Consider the following 22,080-nt stretch of genomic DNA (forward strand, 5'->3'; position numbering starts at 1 on the left):
CCCATGTGGGGTTAATGAGCCCTGCCAGACAAAACTAACGTTTAACACATGTGAATGGTCAAAGTAAGTCTGCATCTTGTCTCAACTTTTACAACCATAACACATACATTTGTTGTCGTACACTAGTACGTTATATTACAAACATTTACCAAACGCTGGGTGGTGAGGGTTGTTTGTGCACCGCTTTTATTATATTCCGTAGTCGTTAAAATTTCTTTTCTATTTAAAATAACATAATACTCGACTACATTAGGTCCACTTCAGTTTACAATCATGGGATTTTCGATTGTGATAGATACGTAGTTTTTTTAACATGTTGTCATCTAATTGACCTTAACGCGAGTGCATTTTCTTCGGAACTTAATACCAAACGTAAACAATAACATTACCCCAAAGAGCAGCTGATTTCGACCTACTGAAGTAAATTTTTCTACGATGAGCTGGAATCGTAATTAATTTGCGGTTGTACAGGTCCGGCATCACAACTGTTATAATTTTATAATTTTTTATTTTGTTTCAAAAGTCAAAAGTTTTATAACATTTTATGTTCCAAATGTCCGTAGGAATCTGTGGTATAAATATTAATTATTATAACTGGGACACCCTATATAGTTCATTGACTAGTAGTTTTGGATCTGGAATCATAGATAGTACATAATGACAGATTAATACATCCCTTTGTATATCTATTATCTATGATACATCCATTCTATGCAATTCTATGATTACCATCACAACACATCACAGATTGTAATATGCGAAAACTACTGGAATGACATAATGCGAGAAAAGTGCATAGCAAATTTCAAATGCAAAAATGAAATTAATAAGATAAAAGTAACCAGATACTAACCTTTTTGTTGTTTTCTTTTAGTGTAAAACTGGAATAGTACACAAAATTTTTGCATCTAATCATTGATGTCTTGTTTTTTGATGTCAAATTTAAATAAAAAAGGGGTGAGTTATTTCTATAACTTTGTTTTATTTTACAGTTCAAAGTTTAAAATAATATTTCATAAGTAAATTTGCTTTAGAATGTTTTCCAGTAAAATAACCTGCAGTCTACCTTTTAATTGTATGGGAATAACAAGGGATTCAGGATCTGACGAATTGTTACCAAGTAAAATGTCTAGAGAACCAGTTATTTTAAATGTTTATGATATGTATAAAGTGAACGAATATACGGCCAATATCGGAATTGGAGTGTTCCATTCTGGTATATATAAACATACAAACTATATTAATATATTTACCATATTAATTTTACCTAATTATTGCAGGAGTTGAAATGTATGGTTCAGAATTTGCATATGGAGGTCATCAGTATCCTTTTACAGGCATTTTTGAAATTCTTCCTAGAGATGATAGTGAATTAGGGGAACAATTTAAATTTAGGTTTTTAATTTCCTTATATTAAAACAATTTGGCTAATTTTTAAATTTGTAGGCAATCTGTTCTAATTGGTTATACAGACTTTACAGAAGAAGATGTAAAAAGAATTGTGTCAGAATTAGGAAAAGAATTTAGAGGAGATAGATACCATCTTATGAATAATAATTGTAACCACTTTGCAAACTCGTTTACAAAGGTAATGAATTATGATTTCAATTTGGAATGATTACATTGTTCGTTTAACAATGGTTATTTTGGTTATTGTTTTTTATTGACATTTATAGTCCTTATTGCTTCATGAATTCATAGAAAATAAATTTGGTTTGTGAATTCTGCTAAAATTTAATCTTATATTCATTTATTTAATAAGCTGTTAAAGGGTTATACTAGAAACCACTTTTTGTTAAGATCACAGTTAAACAATATTAAAGATTATTGTACAAACATTTTCATATGAATGTACAGGCACTAATGCATTGTGAGTAGTATTTAATATTCATTAAAAATTATAAGTAGCCAATTTCACATGTATAGTTTTTCTGTTTATTTAGATTTTATGTGGAAAAGACATTCCTCCATGGGTAAATCGCTTAGCTTATTTAAGTAGCTGGGTTCCATTCCTAGAACGTTGTTTGCCAAAAGAATGGTTGACTCCAGTGGCATTACAATATTCAATTTCTCACAGACAAGACTCTACCTGCTCAGAATCGCCTTGTACAACACCCTCTTATTAACTTTTATAATAACTTAGGATATTAAATACTTATAATTATTTTACTTTTTGTATTAAATCTATAAAATCATCTGTACAGATGTTATAAGTTCGGTAGAGTAATTTTATTTAGTGTTGGTTAAAAATTATCTTTTATTATGTGTGAAAGTATTTATGTTACTTTTCTCACACCATTATGTAAAAGTTATCACTTTTACAAGAAATTTTTGCGATAAGGCTAATATATCGACATTTGTGGTATTTGGATATGATTGATTATGATCCAAATTCACAAAAGATGATTAACTTACAGAAAGCACGTAATTGTAAAATTGTAATAATGAAAATTCACGGCTGATTTTATATTTACTTAAATGGCAGTATTTTTCTTAAGTACAAATATTTTACGTTAAATGACAACTAATTGTTGTATTTGTGTTTATAAGAATGTATTAAATCTCAGGATGGTAACTTTTCCTAACTGCATTATTTTAAATATTTAAATAAAAAGGGCAATTGCATTTTAATATTGAGTGATATGATGTGGTTAATTGTATAAAAGATAATACAAAGTACTTGTTGTTTGCCATTTGGTGACACTGCCATTAAGATTTGCTATAGTATTAGCCATTTCAATAATTCTAACAAGTGCTTTGACAACATAAATTTATATTTATAAAACAGTCACTGATTTGGGGGAAATATGTTTACAAATTTTGGTTTTTGATTAATCGACGATAACATTCATAAAGCGTCAAAGTTGTTTAAATTTCAATATGTGCATTATTATTTTTAACAGACAACTATGTAAATAAATTAACAAAATGCTTTTTAGAATAGAAATGTAATAGGCCTAATGTATTTCAAAAAATGATTTTTTAAATACAAATTAGAATAAAAACCAGTATCTAATAATTTGATTTAAGGTTTTGAATTAACAAGTTTAGCCTTGAAGTTTAATAAAATATAGTAAAATTAACTTTTGCAGTTCAATTTTAAGTGCAAACATTAGGTTTAATACAATTTTTGGCTTTTATTTTCCTTTCATTCACTTTTCTGAACATGTTGGCTTTAGATTTAGATATTATTATTTTATTTGTTAAAAATAAAGTTAAATGTATCTAACGAAGTGCTGGAGTAACAACTTGTTTTATTGATCGTAAGTCCGATTTATTGTATGCAGGGCCGCGTACTTCAAGAGATTACTGTATCATTCGCCAATTTGGATCTATTGTTTTTATTAATTGTAAGCAAATCAACAAATTCTTATTGGAAGAATGATTATCACAAAATGAACAATGTTTTTACGATTTAAGTGCTATTTTTATTGTTGATATTACTGATACATAATAAATTATCTTCATTTAATTTATTATCGGGCCGTTTACAGTAAAATAAAACTCATAAAGGTAACTCAAAATCCCAAGTCAAATATAAAATATTTCTCAATTTTATTATTGCATGATTTGTTATTAATATTAAAATTGGTTGCTGGTTTTAAAGGTTTTAGGTAAGAAGATTAGGGATAGGAGCAAAAGTTTAACGAATGGATCCGAAAAGCGTCACAGCTAATAAAGGATAGAAAATGCAAGAGTCTGCTGCACACTAAAGGAACTAAGGAACGTTCATCAATTTCGATATTTCCAATTATTAAACAAAACGTAACCAAAATATTTGACTACGCGGCAAATCAGATACGCACTATCTTACTGCGCAGCGAACTATCAAGCACAACTTCATGATGCTCTAAGCTGTGTTTTCTTCTAAATTCCTTGGTTGGTGATGACCGCGACCGGTTTGCCAAGACAACAAGATTTAAGCGCGTTTGTTCTGCGATTTGAGTTGTAGATTGCAGGCGACGGTAGGAAGTCGCATAACATTAACGCTAACGAATTTGGGTAGTATTGAAGCTGTATTATTTTAGGTAGTGTTACATTTAACAAGCAATTAAGAATATCTTGAAAATAAAAGTAAACGTAATTTTTAAATAAATATTTAAATATATTATAGAGACAAAAAAATATCATTAGAACAATTGTGACTTAATAATTTAATGCGTNTGTTAGGTTAAGTTAGGTTGATAGATTAAAAAAACAGGTGCAACTCAGTACACGTGAAAGAAGTGAAATTTCTTTGGCGATCTCTATACCTTTATAACGAATAAGTAATGGTTGGTAAAAGAAAGAGAGAATACGAGAATTTTCAGGATTTATATGTTTTCCAGCATATTATATTTTTAGTCCACCTAAATAGTATTACTTTAATACGTTTTTATGTAATTCAATAATAAAAAAATGGTCAAATTTTTTTCGCTTTCGTTTATTTTTCCAAGTGCTAAAGAAACCATAAACTATCAATAACTATAAGGAATTAGAATTAATACATAATAATACTCGCTCTTAAATAAATATTAATTGTTGGTAAATAAACATTTACTGTACTATAAATGCACATATATAACCAAAAAATTAATTTAGCACTATAGTATATAGTGAATATACATTATACTATAATATGAGATGCCTGTCACTAACAAACAGCTGACTGTAATACCGATAAACGCATGCGTGCCTTTCTATTCTCATAGCCTATTACTTCGCGAGACGAAACGTTGCAAAACGTGTCGTTTCATGGCCTTGAGATTTTACTCTTATCGTGCCCAAAGAAGTTTCTCTTCAAAATAGGTGTAGTACTTACGGCGAATTAAAGCGGCTGCATAGTCGTGATCGTCGAATTCGAATTTGAAGGACAACACGGCCTTTTTACGGTTTGCGCCGTGCATTTCACGTCCCTATCTAGTTTTTGCTTCTTTCGATAGGTATTACACAGTAAAAATTGTTATAGTTTAATACTATAAAAACAATATAAGACTGCGCGTAATAAAAAATTAAATTTACTTGCAGTTTTATTTAGGTTATTTTCCAAACAAAAATATTACATATAAAAACTATTCTTAAATAATATATTTTTCATATTTAAAGGGTATAAGTAAACTATCTAGGATTGATACTTTTTATTTTATGTAAAAGTTTTCCCAGTGCTAATAGTCACTGTTATCTATCAGACAATACATAAACAAATTTTTAAAGCTCCCTCTTGTATTCACAAAAGAAGCAACTTAACACTTAATAATACATAAAATGTTATTATACAAAATAATGATATTGATGGTTACGCCTATAAGTATATTACAATGTTAAACTATTTCGTATTTTTCTGGGTTCAATACTGTTTCCAGAGAAAACTTAACAGGTGACTCATCATCTACTAAAATTACATCGGTGACCTGCAATGGAAAAGTTTTTAGTGAATATTTGATTTTTTTCTTATGTTAGAAAATCGTTTCTTACTGCAATATAAATCTACGGAATATAGACATAGAAATAAATGCAATTTAAAACAACTTAACCATATAATAGCATTAAAAAGAAATGAATAAACATTAAAAACAGATTTCAGACCGTCCATTAAAGTTAATATTTTTTGTTAATACCAACTTCAGATAGGAACAAAAACTTAATCCGAAGCGAATGGGTCTGAAAAGTATCATGAGTAGAAAAGAATAGAAACCGCAAGAGTAGCTGCGCGACTAACGAATGCGCTCATTGATTTTAGTATCGTTAGTTCCCAAACGCAAAACGTAAACAAAATTTTGCCTACGCTTTAAATTGGATGCGCACTGTCTTACCGAGCAACAATTTTCAGTGTACAACTTGGTGACATTCTTACGGCTTGCATCGTATATTACGCGGGCCGATGTTCCTAGTCTTCTTGAATAATACACAAAAGAATAATATATGTCAATGTCACTTTTAAAAGATAGAGTGCTTTTACACTTATGATGCTTTTCATGTGTATTTACTTCGAGTTAAGTCTTTGCTCCTAGCTCTAGTCTTGGGGTTAGATGAAGTTGGCAAATGATTTTTTTTTATTGTTTGTTGATAATTAGTATTTTAGTTATTAAATACTGAAACGTTGAGCTTGAAGATGGTAACTTTATTATTTTTCATATGTTAGAGCTAATTTATTCTAGCATAGCAAACGTGCACGTATTTAAGTTTTGCCTCACGGCTACTGTGTTTATACCTTGTGCGGATTAATACAGATAACAAATCGAACAATAAAATGATTATTTCTTTGTTTCCTCTAAATATATTGCGTTTGATTTATTACATATCCCATATAACCATCAACATTATATAATGTTATTAAGTTGATTGATTACTTATTTATATAAAAAAGGGAATTAATAAAAGTCGATGAACAATGTTATGGGCTTGCACATGATTATGTAGAATTTGCGCAGACGAGAAATAATTACTGAATGACTTGATGCGCAAGCTTTGTAGAACAATGCTCATCGATTTTTATTATTTTCCTTTTTTTACTTAAATAATTGGATGTAAATACCTAGATTAAAAGCAAATATAGCTTATCTTTGCCAACCGCATGCTTAATATTTGAATTGTTAATTATAAAAAAAAAACTAATTATGAACAAACAATAAAAATCGATAACTTTTATTTACCAACTTCGCACATCCATTTTGGATGTCATGCACTTTGAGAAAATAATGTTTCACTTTAAAGAAACATAATCCACTTTGAATACGGATACATTACATATTATACGAATATAGCCGAAAGAAGTTAATGAATTATCTAGCAAAAACTATCAAAATAAAAAAAAAATTAGGGAAACCATGACCTCCCTTGATTGTAATAAAATTACATCAATAAACTGTAACAATCGAGTAAGTTTGATAAAATGTAAAGAACAAATTTTTATTTACCAACTTTACACAGTCTGGTTAATAGGCTTCCTAAAACAACTTTAAACAAACCTAATACAGATAATTAATTTACAAATTAGACCAACAATTTCGTAATTTGTAAAAAAAAATTGTTGTGTGTGTAGTAGCATCACAATCGCTTAAATCCCATAAAAAATACGAATTACGGAGAAAAGACACGGAAAAGATGTTAAATCGTATTGGAATAATTAAGGATATATACATACGAAGCTTCACCTTGTAGCGTTTACGTCAATAGTTTTAACTCGAACTGAGTGAAATTATTCTCAACTTGTTCGCGAAGCATTACAACACATAATTAACATTAAATAGCAACTCCCACTTTTATATTCATTGTAAGGCTCAACCGACGCCGTTCTTGTCAGTTGCTTTGTGTTCTTTGTATCGAACAGTCGTCCAAATAAACGAGTCTTTATTAAACTAAATTAATTGTGTTTCACTGCGTCTTAACCTCGCCAATAAATACTTTTTGTGAATATTTTTCTGTTTCAATCGAAGAAGCTTTTAATTTTTGTAACTCCATTTTAAACATAAAATTCAATACACCAGTTTAGTTACAAATAATTTAATTGACCACTATGATTATTTCATAATACTGTGGCTTCTTCAAGTGGAATACTGAGTAGAGTATTATTGTCACAAAATGATGAGATGGTCATAGTGGCCAATTAAATTTTTGTAACTAAAATTGTGTGTTTAATTTCGTACTTCTTTCATTTCTAGAAATCCTATTTTCCGTACATAATAACTTTATTTTAATAAAAACCCCCGTAGAGCCGTAGAAATTAGGAAGGTATACGACGAGTTAACACTGAAAAATTCACACTGAAATTAGTGCAGTACAAGTTCGAAGTAGAAATAATACACGCCACTTCAAGTTATATGCAACATTACAAGTCAACTGTTACGAGATAAACATAATAATATTTTTAGATATAAATAATAATACTAACTAAAACGAAAATAAAGTACCTTTATAGCAGCATATGGAGTTTTTGAGCCGAAGACAACATTTAATGGAAAAAAATCGTTTGGTACTGATTTCATAGCAGAAAATTCCAAAGATCCATTCTTATTATTTGCGTCTATCAGCGGCAATGACCAGATCAGCTGGTTTCGTCTGGATTCATGAGTGTAATTACCGTCACATTCTCCAACAATTGGATTACACCCAATACTGAAACGAGTTATATATTCTTAATTTAGTACTTAAGATAATATACCGGTCGAAAGAGGAGAAAAAAGAAGGCACAAAAGTAAAAGCATCCGTTACGCATTCACAAACAAACATTTTTATAACATTCAAAATTTCTCTTTAATGCAGAAGCATCTACACCAAAAAATAATAAAATCCAATAATACAAGTTAGAGTGGTGGACCAGTCGAGACTTGCCGTTTCCGTTGTACAAACAAAAGACACTCTTTTGGTGTATAACGGCGAAAAGAGAAAATATAAAAATTAAAATAACTGTTCGTCTTCAACTCCAGTGCAGAAAAGTAATCGAATGTCCGCTACGAGCCCTTGCAAAAATAGTTTGTAAATAATTGTATGTATTTCTTTAAATAAATTAATTTGTTACATAAATAACGGTTTCTACATTATTTACATCGACCTACGTTTCCGCAAATAACATTTTTTATTGAATCATGAACAACTTCGTAATTTCCACTATTTCAAATTTTATATAAAAAGAAATGTATTTAATAGCTTTTTAGACATTCATTACTTTAACATCGTAAATATACTCGCTATTTAGAAGTTACTGGTAGAGAATGTTAACTATACTTACGGTAGAGGAATGGTTATATTAACATCGGTTAATTCAAGGTTGGTATGGGCAAGTTCATATTCAATATTAACATCACAACTTCCATCGCCGGCTTCTGACGGCCAACAATTAATTAATAGAGGCACTAAATTTTCTTCATTACTTTGCAATCTCCACCGAAGTACTCCTACTCCAGTATTCAAGGGGAAAGGTTTGTGGGGTTGTTTCAAGCCAATCTGCAATGTAGGAATATTAATATACATTTATAAAAAAAAACGTGTGCAATTCACACGTAGTAGAAGTGAAACCCTCACAAATTTTGGTTTCAAGATCGCGACAATATTCTGCATTCGTTTTCGGCATATTTGAAGAATTCTATTATAAAAATGAAGAAAAAACCCTACAAACATATAATACGTACACGTATACAAAGCACCACGGTGGTTGTGATGCCTTTCCTCAAGCTTTGTACTACGTATGCGCGCCCAAACACGTATTAACGCACGTAGAACGCTGAGGTCCAAGCAAACTCTCACTAGTGCCTTGATAAACACGAGTGGAGGAGGTACGAAGCAGAGCACAAAGAGAACCTCGAACATAAGAAACACTGTGTAATGCTTCCTATCTCATTTTCTCCCACTTATGAATTAATGTGTCTGTCTCTTTTTACTGTCGCCTTTTTGTTTCATCGGCTTTCAAATCACAACGATGCTAAAGAAGTTTTCACTTCAAAAATGACGAAAATTCCAACAATGGTAAAGTTTGCTAAACGTTTTTGTAAAATTTACGGATTCACTGAGTTTTACTTGGCCATTGCCATGATCTTTAACTTTTATACCTTATACTGTTATCGACCCTATTCCTTTGTAGAAGTTATGTACAGTAAAAATCAAGATTACATGAAAGAGAAATCCCGTCTAATGCATCTCCAGTAATTAATCCCCTTGATTTTTCAGTCTCTGAAGGTTATAGATGTGTGCGGCTTACCAAGGGTTAGGAATGACTTTTATAGTATAACATACATATGTCGTTAATTTAAAATCCTGAAATGTACCTAAAAGAATTTATCTCAGAACCGGGAATGCTATTATGTATGAAGACATAGATTATGAAGCACTGACATTAATTCTTGAATGAACATGAAAGAGAAGATGCAAAAGTATCCAAGGATCAAAAAGTAAATCAATAGCCACATTGATAGAAGTGGGTTNAAATTCAAAACAAGAAAAAATCATTAATTTTTTTAAACTCTTGCCTAAAGCTAATTATAACGATTAATTTGATTGCGAATTTATCATTACATTGATTTTATTTGGATACATATTGGTTTTATTTCGGAACCTTAGAACGTATCCCCTATGATTCTATACTAATTACTATTCCATATCCACGGTTTCTGTATTCGCGGCATATTTATAGAACGTATACCTAGCGAATAAAGAGCTTGTACTGTACTTGATGATAAGCACAAATATCTTACTAGCACCAGAACACGTGATGTAGATTTTATTGTGGTTCGAGCAAAATCTTGAAGAGAAATTTCCCAGTGAATGTTGGGAAATTTCGCTTCGACGTCTTGAAATACATTAAACATTTCTCAATGGCTTTTCGCAAGTCGCACTCAACGCGGGTAGGCAAGGGGGTATTTATTTCAAAATCATTGGTTCCTAACGCTTAACAAAAACTGATAGTGTTGATAAAAACTTCAAACTACACAGTACCTATCAAAAATTAATCATATGAGAGTTAATTTGTCTACGAAAAATACTAATGATAATACTAATAAATAATGAAAGTTGATAAAATAAGTTATTGGAAATTGGCTTAAAATCGTCAGCACAACTTTATGCGTTAGTTAGCTTAAAGAGCGATGCTTAAGAATAACATCCAATTTCAAGGTGCATCACGATATTAAAACGTGTGAAAATTATGATAAAAATAAAGGACGAATGACTTCAGATCGGTATGTTACACGGAATAATCATGGATTCATAATTGTTTTAAATTACATCAAATAATAATAATCTAAAAGTAGACCGCCAGATGCTGTGACTTTTAGTGTCAATTGTTTACAAACATGACATTAAAAATCACATTTAATATTTTTTAGGTTCACCGGGATTAACAATACCTGGTTCTGATGCCATTAATTTTTGTTATCCGTATAATTCGATGTCAAACAAAAACATTAGTTGTAAGTTAAAATGAAAAAAGAGTCAAGGCTAAAGAGAGTAGTAATGTTTTTACTTGATAACGGAACGACACCAACGTCGCCCCTAGATTTATCAAAGTTAAAAAGTATACAGTTACGCTTTGTGGACACTTATTAGGTTCTCTTAGTTAATTAAAAGTTGTTTACAAATATTTTATTATTATAAACAACTTTCAATTAACTAAGACAACCTAGTAAATCTTTGTATAACTATTAACTGTACACTTTTTAACATTGATAAATTTTCCCAACTAGAGGCGACGTTGGTGTCGGTTCTATAATCAAATAGACATTACTACCTTCTTTGGCCTACACTCTTTTTTCATATATGTATGGAACTAGAGGAAAAAACAGCAAATAGATTAAGTTTGAATGTTAACGGCTAGGATTTCTAAGAAAAATTAAATAACATACACGCTAGTATTATAATTTTAGTATTGAGCTAATACAAAACTATTATTTTTATTATAAAACTTTCAAAATTTATTCATAATTATTCAATTTTATTTATTGCAACATTAAAATGATGTGAAGAAATTTTTATTCCGGAATTCATATTTTTGATACCTATGTTTTTTAACAATGCTTCTAGTTAATTTTGTCAATTTTACAAATATATTATTTATTTCTTTAAATATAAGTCATTTAATTTTCACCGAGAAGTAATGAATACACAGCTCAAGATTTTTTACTATACAGACCAACTTTTTATTCTATTTCGCAAGAGAAGAAAACTTTACGGACACCGTTATTAAAAAATTTTCATTTATTTAACGCATTTTATGTTTTCAATAAACTATTTTACGATGTATGTGCACTACACTCATGTAAATCTGCCCCTTTATTCTAATTACAGGATTTGTCACTAGATGAATGCTTATTTAACAAATCCCAAATAATTGATAAGCCATTGCTGCTTTCCAAGAAAACATTTTAAGGTGAATTCCATTTTAAAAAAGTTACAAAACCTTAGTGAAAAATTTAGGGAACATTTACAATGACGATTGATTTAATTAAGGAATAATAAATGTTGAAATGTAACCTCACCTGAGAACGTAACTTGAAAAGTTCTTTGTCAATATTTGGGTGTGTTTGAAGTTGAATTCCTCTAGTATCTTTATTTTCTAGTTGTATTCTGATTTTGCCATACTTTTCATCACTAATATGCAAAGTAATAAGTCCGGATAATTCGAATTTCTGTACACCTCCATCTCGTCCTAAACGAACAATGAGTTTGTCTTCATGCTTTAAATGAACGCTGCAACAGAGTAAGCAGGATAAACATTTTTAATTTGTTAATGCTTTTCCTATTTACTTATCAATATCTTGGCTTATTGTTAATGCCTTAGGTCCAATTTGGGAATTATTATTAACTGAAGAGATTACGTTTTCTCCTTCTGATTTTAATTGGTCTACAAATGATTCCACATCTTTTCCTTTGTTTCCTAATTTCATAGCCTTCATTGGAGTTCGTTTTCTAAAATGGTTTTCATTTAGTATACTACATTTTTATCCGTCATTATACTAAAATTTAAACAATTTCTTGGATACCAAAGGTGAAGTTCAAATATTAATAAAAAAATCACAAAAATTCATCAATAAAGTGAATCGCTTGACATATTTTATTCTAAGAATTTGTTACAGAATACACTCTAAATTTCCTAGTGGTTAATATTCAATATTAATGTGAAAATTCTTTCTTTTTATCTATAAATTACTGGAAATTATTAGGATAAAAATCAAGAAAGAATTTTTACATTAATATTAATCACCAGGAAATTTAGATTGTTTCATACAGTAAATATATATATACATTGGTGTAGTATTATCTACTGTACAAAAGTACATTATTAGGGTGTCTCACGGTGACCACCTATTTCGGAAACTACTTCGATTTAAAATTTGAAAATCTGTACAATGGTGTTATTAGGTATGCTCTCCTTAATTAAAATAACGGCATCTGTGTAGAACTTTCGATTATACCGGAAGTTGACATCACTCGTTATTTTAAATGGAACACCCTATATATTATGACGGTTTTAAATTCTACTTATGATTCTAGATAGACTTTTATAAGGCTTACCTACTTCTAAAATCACAGTCTCTCAATTTCTTCTATAAGGCGCATGGTATTCTTTTATATTCGACGTTTTTCAAAATGGAAAATGGGAATAGGTATTTAAATTGAGAATTTTAAATTTATTGCAATACAGCAGACTACTGATAAAAATAGTAAAAAAAGTAAATAAACATAAAATTAAACAATTAAGGATATCACGTGATAATTATTTAATGTATTAGTTTAATGGTTCGAGCTGTTATACATGAGTTTATCGGAAGGGTAAACAATCGCTTAAAGCTAAATGGGGGGCATATCGAACAATTAAACTAATACATTTAATTATTATCAGCTGATATCGTTAATTATTTTTTTTATTCATTGTTTGTTTGCTGTTTTTACTATTGTGGTCTGTAGTCCACTGTACTGCAATTGATTTTTTAAAATTCATCTCAATTTGAATACGAATCTACATTTTCCATTCTTAATAACAATAATATTCAATAATTGACACTGAAAATCAAAATATTTAATTACTAAACTGTCAGTATGGGTGTTTGAGTGACAACAATTAACTTGTATTATTTGTTTTGAAGTCGTAATAAATTAATGGATTTTAGTTGATTTCACAAAGAACAATAAATAATTTGAAAATTAGAGGAAATGGGTATAGGGAATCATAGTACTATTCGAAAGAGAATAAAATTCTGCATAAATCTATGAAAATACATACAGATTGTTCCATTTGAAAAAATAAACTTAAACTTCGCCATTAAATATCTAACACCCTATATGTAATTAACCCACGTTGAAAGTATGGACAGAAAACTTGGATATATAGCTATCTCTTCTAACTTTCTTATTGTAAAATAGACATGCTTTTCTGCTATCTACTGCACTACTACATTTTTAAAATCAAAATTAATATCTCGGAAACGGTAAATTTTAGAAGTGACAAAGCCTTATGATGTCTACCTAAAATCACAATTAGAATTTAAAACCGTTATAATATATAGGGGGTTCCATTTAAAATAACGCCAAAAGCCAAAATTAAAATTTAAATCGAAGTAGTTTCCGAAATATTCTAATGGGTGATCACCGTGAAATCTATGATGTAAAGTAATATCATTTTTACTAACTGTTGCATGTTGTTATAAGCAGGTTTAACATCGTTAGAATTGTTAGTGACATCTCCAATTATTGATGGAGTTGGTGCGTAAACTGTAGAACTTCCAAAACCTCCACTTGTATTAAATGATGGTTTTCCACCTTTTTTGGCAGCTTCCATTCTTTGTCTTTGTAGTTCTTTAGCTTTTTCGCGCATTTTATTTTTGGCCTCTCTTTCTTGTGTCTAAAAGAAGTTTTTTAAAACCATAAAAAAATGTAGTGCATTAAAAGCAACCTGTCGAACTGCCTGGTATACTTTTTCTTCATGGGAATCCATTTCAACAAATGTTCGAATTTGAGCTAAATTTACACTTTCCCGGTAGCCTAGCGCAACAATTTCATCAAAAGCAAATATAAGATTAAAGGCATTTTCAACTATTTCACTTTCTTCAAATGATCGGCAGTATTCTAAAATCTAATGAAAAATAGCAAGATTATGTTACTATAAAAAACATAATTTAATACAATAAAAAACGCAATATATATTATTTGCAGTCTTATAGTTAATTGTGTGGTAGATACCTACATAAAATTGAATCAATTAAAAAGGTTTTTAATTAAAGTTATGTACTAATTTTAAGTAGTCATTTTGAATTAAATCAATTACACCAAATATTAATTCCCATTGTATGAAAATCAACTTTTAATACAATGCAATCACCTTCACAATAGCTGGTGAATTATGTAAAACAATTATTTTAAAAATTATAGTTGAATAAATTTTTGTTACATTGTTTAATTCGACTTTAATTTAGCTTAGTCTATTTTATAATTACATTGAAACTATACCTTTTGATGAATTAAACATGTATTTCTAAAATACATTCATAGATAAAAAATACCAAATGTTTTTTTTTAACTTTTGTGATTTCGGTTGCTTATGTATTATGTTAGGGTGCCATTATACAAAAAACATTATTGATTCAAATCGTAGGATAGGTGTAACAACTTTTGTTTTACTATTCCATACTAGCTTTAGTAGTCATTCGTTTAGTGAGATTAGGAGGTGCAAAGCATTCATGTACGGTACATTAGTATATGTTAATTCCTGATGCTACTTACAAATCGTGGTATATCATTAGCCGCTTATTAATATGTAATATAGATTGTAGTTTCGCAAAAACAAGAAGTAAATATTTGGATCTTTTAACTACATTTTCAATGTGAGATTTCCATCTTGGATTTTGAAAAAGAAATGACACCAAGATATTTGGTGTTTGTAACTGTAGGTAGTATATTACTAGTTGATGAAATGATGAATAGTTTTAGTAGAATTTATGGAAAAATAACTGCTGCCGCAACCCAAATTAAAAAAAAAATCATAATATCCACAAAAAATTACTTAGGGTGCTCAAGTTTTACCAGTTATAGTCGCGTCTTATGGCTAATATTATACCAAAATTGAGCTTCATAATTTAAACGGCGTTCAAAAGGCACTTTATCATTAGATTCCACTTTTTATCTTCATCAATGTGGATGTTTTACACTCCTAAAATTTTTAAATAAATTTGGATTTTTATCTAAAGTAGATAATTTCACTAATTTTGGAATTATAAAAGTGTGACATGGACAATTGACAGCTAACGAAAATGCTAAAAATCAAAACCTTAGCTTCTATTCTTTTATGTTACAAAAATGATGAAGAAGACGAAGCTTATAATGCATACTGCAATTCTGTTTTAATAAATTTAATCTGTATGGAGACTGCAACAACGTTTAAGAAAGAACATACAGATAATTAATCAACTGTATCCTCCCATCCATAAGCGAAAATTGGGTAGAATTAAGAGGAATTTGGTTCTTTCCAAACTTTGAATACCACTTCTAAATGTGTTACTGGAGATGAAAACAATGAATTAATGTTCTCGCATTTTTTGTTTTCTTTGAGCAACTGAAAAAATACAATGGAAGCATAAAATGCATGTCTGTAACTTAATAATGCTATCTCCGAATTCTCCATAGCACAGATTAAAGTATGTAAATTTGAATTGGAGTACTGATTATAAGCATCATGCTCTGTTAATTTTGTAACATAAAAAAATAAAAGATAATGTTTTGATATTTAACATTTGCATTAGTTGTCTATTGTCCATGACACACTTTTGTTATGCCAAAATTAGTAAAATTATCTATTTTAGATAAAAATCCAAATTTATTCAAAAATTTTTAAATAAAGAAATATAAAACATTCACATTGATCGAAAGAAGATAAAAAGTGGAATCTAATTAGTCTAAATTATTCGTGTTTGAAGCTTTTAATATTTGGATTTTTGTTCTGAACGCCCACTGTATAAATTATAAAGCTCAATTTTGGTATAGCATTATCCATGACACGACTACAAATGATAAAAGTTTTTACGCTCTAAATCATTTTTTTTGTGGAAGTTATGTTTTTTATAATTTGGGTTGCCGTGGCAATTTCTATCTAAAAATTAAATTATCTTAGAAAATATCTGTCATAGGCGTACCAGTTGGTTAACAAAGTTACCTTAAAATAACAAAGTTGACATTATTTTAGTTAAAAAGATCCTCGATAACTCCTATTTCAACATTTTCAAATTTTTTACACGCTTAATTTTCCTAAAACGTCTAATGTACCACTCTGTTTGAAGAATCCTGTATATAAATTGCTAAAGAATTAAATCAACTACTAACTGAATCAATCATTAGATCAGTTGAAAGTATTGAAACAATAATATGCTATTTAAGTAAAAGTACGACGTCGTTATGTTCAATGTCTGGACACGACAAAACCACCAACTCGACTTATTTTTTAATTATATGAATTCCTTAAATTCGAGAATTAAATTTAACTCAAAAATTGAGAAAGGACTGTCTAAAGCTCTGCACTTATTTCAGAAATACCTTGTATATATATTGTAACTAGAATTAATTATACGAATAGGACTAGCACAGTTACTTAAATTGTGTGTTTGATAATGACCTTGCGATATAAATAATTGTAATAAGTTTTCTAATAAACAAAAATGTTTCATCGTCGATTTTTTTTATTTGATACCCACTATTTAACATGTTTTATCAACATCACACCATGAGCAGTCTTTCTTATAGTAAGTATAATCTGCTAACGACCAATTGTATATATTTTTTGTCAAATTCGAATATATTCTTTTGTAGATTCAACATTTGTAGTTTCACAATACCCTAATGTTGATGTTATTTGTGACTTGTTTCAAAATTGTTTGATGGATTGCTGTTCTTGCAGCACATACACAGATGTTATGCATTAGAACAATAAATTTGATATAGGGGAATACTTGCTTTTTAAAGAATATTGCACCTGCATCAATCAACATGTTTTTGTATCTTTTTTTTATCTTGACCAACTTTATACAACTCTCTTTACAATTATTATTTTATATCATGAAACTTTTGCCAATGTTAATTTGAATATTGTATTATGTTATACAAGTCATTTCAACCATATTTGCCTGTTATATTCTTTATTCATCCACAGGAACATTCTTCCATTAATAATGATTGCTGTCAATATGTAAATCGTAGTCATACATGTTTTTGATTTAATAGAAGTTGACAAACTGAACAGTAGCTTATATTAAATGAAACTGTCTGTTAGTTATCATTTGTTCAGAACTTGCTATGAAAGTTTAATAATTAAAATGTAATTTGTTTAATGAATAATAAATAATATAAGATTCTTATACTGTGCATTTAGCAAAGAAGTCAAAAAAGTAAGTTAAAAACAAAATAAAATGAAATGTCAAAATTTCTTGGTCTTTACAATGAGAAAATTCTTAAAAACTTACAACTCTTGCAAATAGACGTAGTGTTTCTAAGTCCTCCAAAATATTGCTTGCTTTAGTTGTAATAAGGACCATGTATAACCTTTCAAGTGGCTGATAAACATAACGAACTGAATCTGTTTCTACAAACGTATGTTGTGTTCCAGCTGGTATAAGTTTTGGAAATGCAGCTAATAAACCTTCTATTCTGGCCTTTGTCATCTCAACAAATTGACGTGAAATAATTGCTGAAAGTATATTTCAAATAGCTATTGGGGCATACAAACAGCTTAAATACCTACTTTTCCCTGCTTTCGTACATACTGCTGCGGCTATAAGCACCTGTAAGTTAAACACATTATACAAGTTTTTAACGCATGCGATTATATTAATGATACTTCTACTAACCATTCTGGCACGGATCGGATAACGTTTCAGAAATAATTTTATAACAATTATAATCAAAACCTTTTCATTTACAAGATCCTAAATAAGCTAATAAATTAGCCAACACATTAAGCTGACGTCGTTGACGTGTCATTTATCTATGGGGATGTGTAACATAGATAAGAGATATAATAGTAATCATAGATGAAACACTCGTAGATGTTTTGCCATCTAGTACTGTGGGGACGAACTAAACTAAAAGGCGGGCAATTCAAACAAACAAAAGGAAACGAAGGATTATGTGAAAAATTGACAAGAAACAAGCTAAACACGTATAAGATTATTCTGAAGCACTTTGGTGTACTACTGACAGTTTAGCAATTTTAAAAAGAGTTACACAATGGTTGGTTAAAAATATGTTTTTTTTGTCATACAAAATGTATTGTTGTGAAAGAGGTATCGTACAAATTAGAAAAACGTCCACTTTGTGGAAGGAAATGAGTAATAAAATATAATCCCGTGTATGAACAGAATATTGACAATGGATGATTAATAACTTATTGTTTTGGACTAAAGTTGTACTAGAAATATACTTTTACCTTACATTAGGACAAAATAACAATAAATGTCAAAGAATTTCATATACACTGAAAGAGGAGGGTCTGTGTTTCTCCATGGGAGGCGGAATTGACAAAACAGTATTGTATAAAAATAAATGAAAGTAAAACAAAAACACTTATATGAAAGGGTAGAAAAAATAGAGAAAGAGCGAATATAAAGATAGGATACGAAAAATTAGAAGAAGTGGCTGGTTTTCGGTATTTAGGAAGTCAGATAAGTCAGGACGGAAGTAGTAGAGATATAAAGCAAGAGGATAATTCGGGTCACCTTCAATAAAAAAAGTCACTATGTATGCTCGTGAACGGTTAATTTATAAATTCGAAGATTGTTAGAGGTGTATGTTTTGAGTGTGGTATTATACGGCTGCGAAACATGGACGGTGGGTGCGGCAGAAATGAAAAGGTTAGAAGCGTTCGATATGTAGTGTTACAGGCAAATGATGAGGGTACAGTGGATAGAGAAGGTCGTAAATGAAAAGGTATTAGAAAGAATAGGTGAACAAAGGACTCTATGATAGTTAATAACAAATAGGCGAGATAGGTTGGTAGGACACCTTCTGAGGTATGAAGGATTAGTCAGAGAGGCTAGAGGCAAAAACAGAAGTTAAGAGGAGTAGGGATAGACCTAGATTAGATTACTGTTCGCAAATAGTTAAGGATGTGGGATGTTTTAGTTTTAGGGAAATGCGAAAGTTAGTTCAAGATAGGAAAGAGTGGAGGTGCGTGTCCAACCAGTCTTAGGACTGATGACCTTATGATGATGAACATGCGGTTTCAACTCTCCTGTCAAAATAGTTGTGACTAAACCTGGCAGATGGCGGTGCTTGCAGCGTTTAAAGATTTTGTAAAATGAGTTGCATAAGAAAAACAGCATTACGATCATAAAAAAGATTATCATAATTTTTATTTGCATTGCAGTGTTTAGGGTTGTCTACGTTCAAAAAATGTTTTTATAAAATTGGTAACGATAATAATAATTATTTGTAATGCCTTTCATTGGAGGAGAAATCGGGAAATACCACGTGTAAACGTTCAAATGTCGCGTCCGCACCGCGAAGTGCGTAAAGAGAAAAATAGAAATTGTCTGTAGTTATCAATGAGAGTATTTGAAAAATATGAAAATATAAAGTTGAATGTTATCATTTGTCATTCATAAGAAAAAAACAGGAAAGGATTTTTGAAAAAGGTAAGTAAAGAAGTACAAAAAATGAAATGTTATGAACAAGTGGTGCATGCATAAATAGTAGTAGAATATGTGAAAAAATAGACAAACGTGTTGTGAATTGTCATTTACAAAAGGAAAGGAGGGTGGAAGTAGTGAATACTGTTTACGTGAGGAGCAAATACAGTAAGAAAATATTATGCATATAATATATACATACATACTGTGAAATGTACAAGTGCATGTGTGTGCATATATGAAAAGATACACGGATTTAACAAGTCATGAAGGCCTCTAGGGCAACGTTGAAATGTATATCTGTTTTTTTTGAAAATTCGCCAACTTTATTTGATTGGCACCTTTCAAATTTTCGATGAGGTACCTAGGTATCTCTTTAAAAGTAGCACATATACATCCACATGTTGCTATGTATGCATACGTACCTAAAAACGATAACAGATAAAGCTACCTGATAATTACCAGAAAACAAATAAATCACATAATATGACATATGTATATAGGTACCTATTATTCTGTTATCTCATTAAAAGTGTGTTTATGAACAAAATGAAGTTATGCAAAAGGAAATAAGCGGGCACTATCGTTCCTTATGTTAGGGTCATTTCTAAAAAAAAAAAATAAAACTAAATTGGTACAAGTCGATAGACGATACTGACAAAATTGTGTGTTCGTAGTCTCATAGATTTTTTGCATAATAAACATAAAATGGACAAAGTCAGAACGAAGGCTGATTGAACATTGTTAACGTCTTATAATATTGCAAAGTACAATTGAACTCATTGTTAGGTAAATGCTGTAATCTATCAATTGTTATTGATATACGAGTTTCTTTTAAATATGTACACCGCAATAGTTGGCGAAATGGAAGTTACCGAAACGCCACTAAAACTTGCATTCAATATTTTCCCTAATAGTCGAATATGAAAAGGAAGAAATGAATACTGTTTTAACATCTAATTACATGAGAAGAAAAGAAGTAGTACATAAATTGTACGGTTCAACGGTAATTGAAAAAATTGTAATTTCCTTGACCAAATAGTGTAAAATGCAGTTTAGACTTATGCTATATTTGTTAGTATTAGGTTTTTACCAGAAACGTTGTTCATTGAAGAGAAATTGAAATTGTTTTGTTTTTTGTATGAGATGTCCAACATACACGTATGATGTGTTTGTGTATTATAATAATAATATGTGTCGTATGTGTAATGCTAAATTGAATAGGGAAAATTATTTCAATAATGACTAATGACCTAACGAATGTTTTGACTGTGGTGGGTATTAATACGTATAATGTATAATCTACAAAATAGACATCGTTATCGGAAACAGTTTATTTGTTTATGAAGTACCTATATGTACATTTCGTTTCGCTTGCTCGTGACCTTGCTTCTGTTGTAGTGCGAATTTGGACTTGGATTTGAATGAAAGAAAATTATACCTACATAACTGATTGCTCGGCAGTGATTTATTTTTCTCTTACTCAATTATACACTGGAACTAAATGACATGTGCTTGCAAAATTAAGTTTTATTAAATTCACTTGACAAAAAAGAGTGAATAATGTTCCTAATGCAAACTACTAATCCGGTAATTTGACAAAGTACAAAACACCGTACCGAAACAAACTTTTCGTGTACTGTTGACGTACATCCTGTAAATGAATTACAGTTCTAATTTTGTTGCACAAATAATTACAATTTAGAAAACAACATTCGCAAATATGCAAATGAGGAAAATATAAATATAAATATTCAATAATTTTCTTTCCGTGACTGTACACTTGTTTGTGTAATATACACCTAATGAAGTACGCTAACATAGGGACAGGGATTTTAGTTGGAAAATTACTTAAAGTTTACTGATTAAAATGAGGATAATAATTATACATTATTGTTTATAAAATTCAATTGGCAAAGAATTATAACTATGGCATATTTAATGGGAAATTTCCGCAAAAACATGATTTTACCGAAAAATTAACTTCAATCGTCTTCCTTGTCTT

At 29.8% G+C, this 22,080-nt stretch overlaps 2 protein-coding genes and 1 long non-coding RNA gene across 4 annotated transcripts in view; 2 read left to right on the forward strand and 1 right to left on the reverse strand.

Annotated features, from left to right (window-relative positions):
* Positions 1–732: 732 nt before the first annotated feature.
* Positions 733–2,217, forward strand: LOC108735904 (deubiquitinase DESI2). The gene is made up of 5 exons (XM_018468123.1): positions 733–957; positions 1,035–1,216; positions 1,281–1,395; positions 1,447–1,588; positions 1,944–2,217. The coding sequence occupies exons 2-5, from the start codon at positions 1,036–1,038 to the stop codon at positions 2,124–2,126; spliced, it is 621 nt and encodes a 206-aa protein (XP_018323625.1). The 5' UTR covers positions 733–957; position 1,035; the 3' UTR covers positions 2,127–2,217.
* A 2,876-nt stretch (positions 2,218–5,093) lies between these two features.
* LOC108735924 (coatomer subunit delta) lies at positions 5,094–18,441 on the reverse strand. The gene is made up of 10 exons (XM_018468159.2): positions 18,297–18,441; positions 18,191–18,230; positions 17,913–18,136; positions 14,360–14,539; positions 14,097–14,308; positions 12,214–12,375; positions 11,946–12,156; positions 8,708–8,922; positions 7,890–8,094; positions 5,094–5,390 (listed from the first exon to the last, which is right to left on the reverse strand). Exons 1-10 carry the CDS (start codon positions 18,297–18,299, stop codon positions 5,301–5,303), a joined length of 1,542 nt encoding a protein of 513 aa, XP_018323661.1. The 5' UTR covers positions 18,300–18,441; the 3' UTR covers positions 5,094–5,300.
* Positions 18,442–19,859: 1,418 nt separating this feature from the next.
* The window catches only part of LOC108735908, a 9,822-nt gene continuing 7,601 nt past the window's right edge, over positions 19,860–22,080 (forward strand). The window contains exon 1 of one of the 2 annotated variants that reach the window (XR_003230945.1): positions 19,860–20,243. This is a non-coding gene — a long non-coding RNA (uncharacterized LOC108735908). The remainder of the gene's footprint in view (positions 20,244–22,080) is intronic. The other variant, XR_003230946.1, reaches the window with a different exon arrangement.

This window comes from Agrilus planipennis, unplaced genomic scaffold (genome assembly GCF_000699045.2).
Source record: "Agrilus planipennis isolate EAB-ADULT unplaced genomic scaffold, Apla_2.0 scaffold95, whole genome shotgun sequence".
Lineage (NCBI taxonomy): Eukaryota > Metazoa > Arthropoda > Insecta > Coleoptera > Buprestidae > Agrilus > Agrilus planipennis.

Excerpts from the sequence above, each read along its gene's own strand:
- LOC108735904 (XM_018468123.1), top strand. The coding sequence starts at position 1,036 with ATGTTTTCCAGTAAAATAACCTGCAGTCTACCTTTTAATTGTATGGGA. Across the intron at positions 1,217-1,280 it reads AATTGGAGTGTTCCATTCTG|GAGTTGAAATGTATGGTTCA; the intron begins GTATATATAAAC and ends TAATTATTGCAG. Across the intron at positions 1,396-1,446 it reads GGGGAACAATTTAAATTTAG|GCAATCTGTTCTAATTGGTT; the intron begins GTTTTTAATTTC and ends TTAAATTTGTAG.
- LOC108735924 (XM_018468159.2), bottom strand. Across the intron at positions 8,923-11,945 it reads TTTTCAAGTTACGTTCTCAG|ATTGGCTTGAAACAACCCCA; the intron begins GTGAGGTTACAT and ends CCTACATTGCAG. Across the intron at positions 5,391-7,889 it reads CTCCATATGCTGCTATAAAG|GTCACCGATGTAATTTTAGT; the intron begins GTACTTTATTTT and ends TTTCCATTGCAG.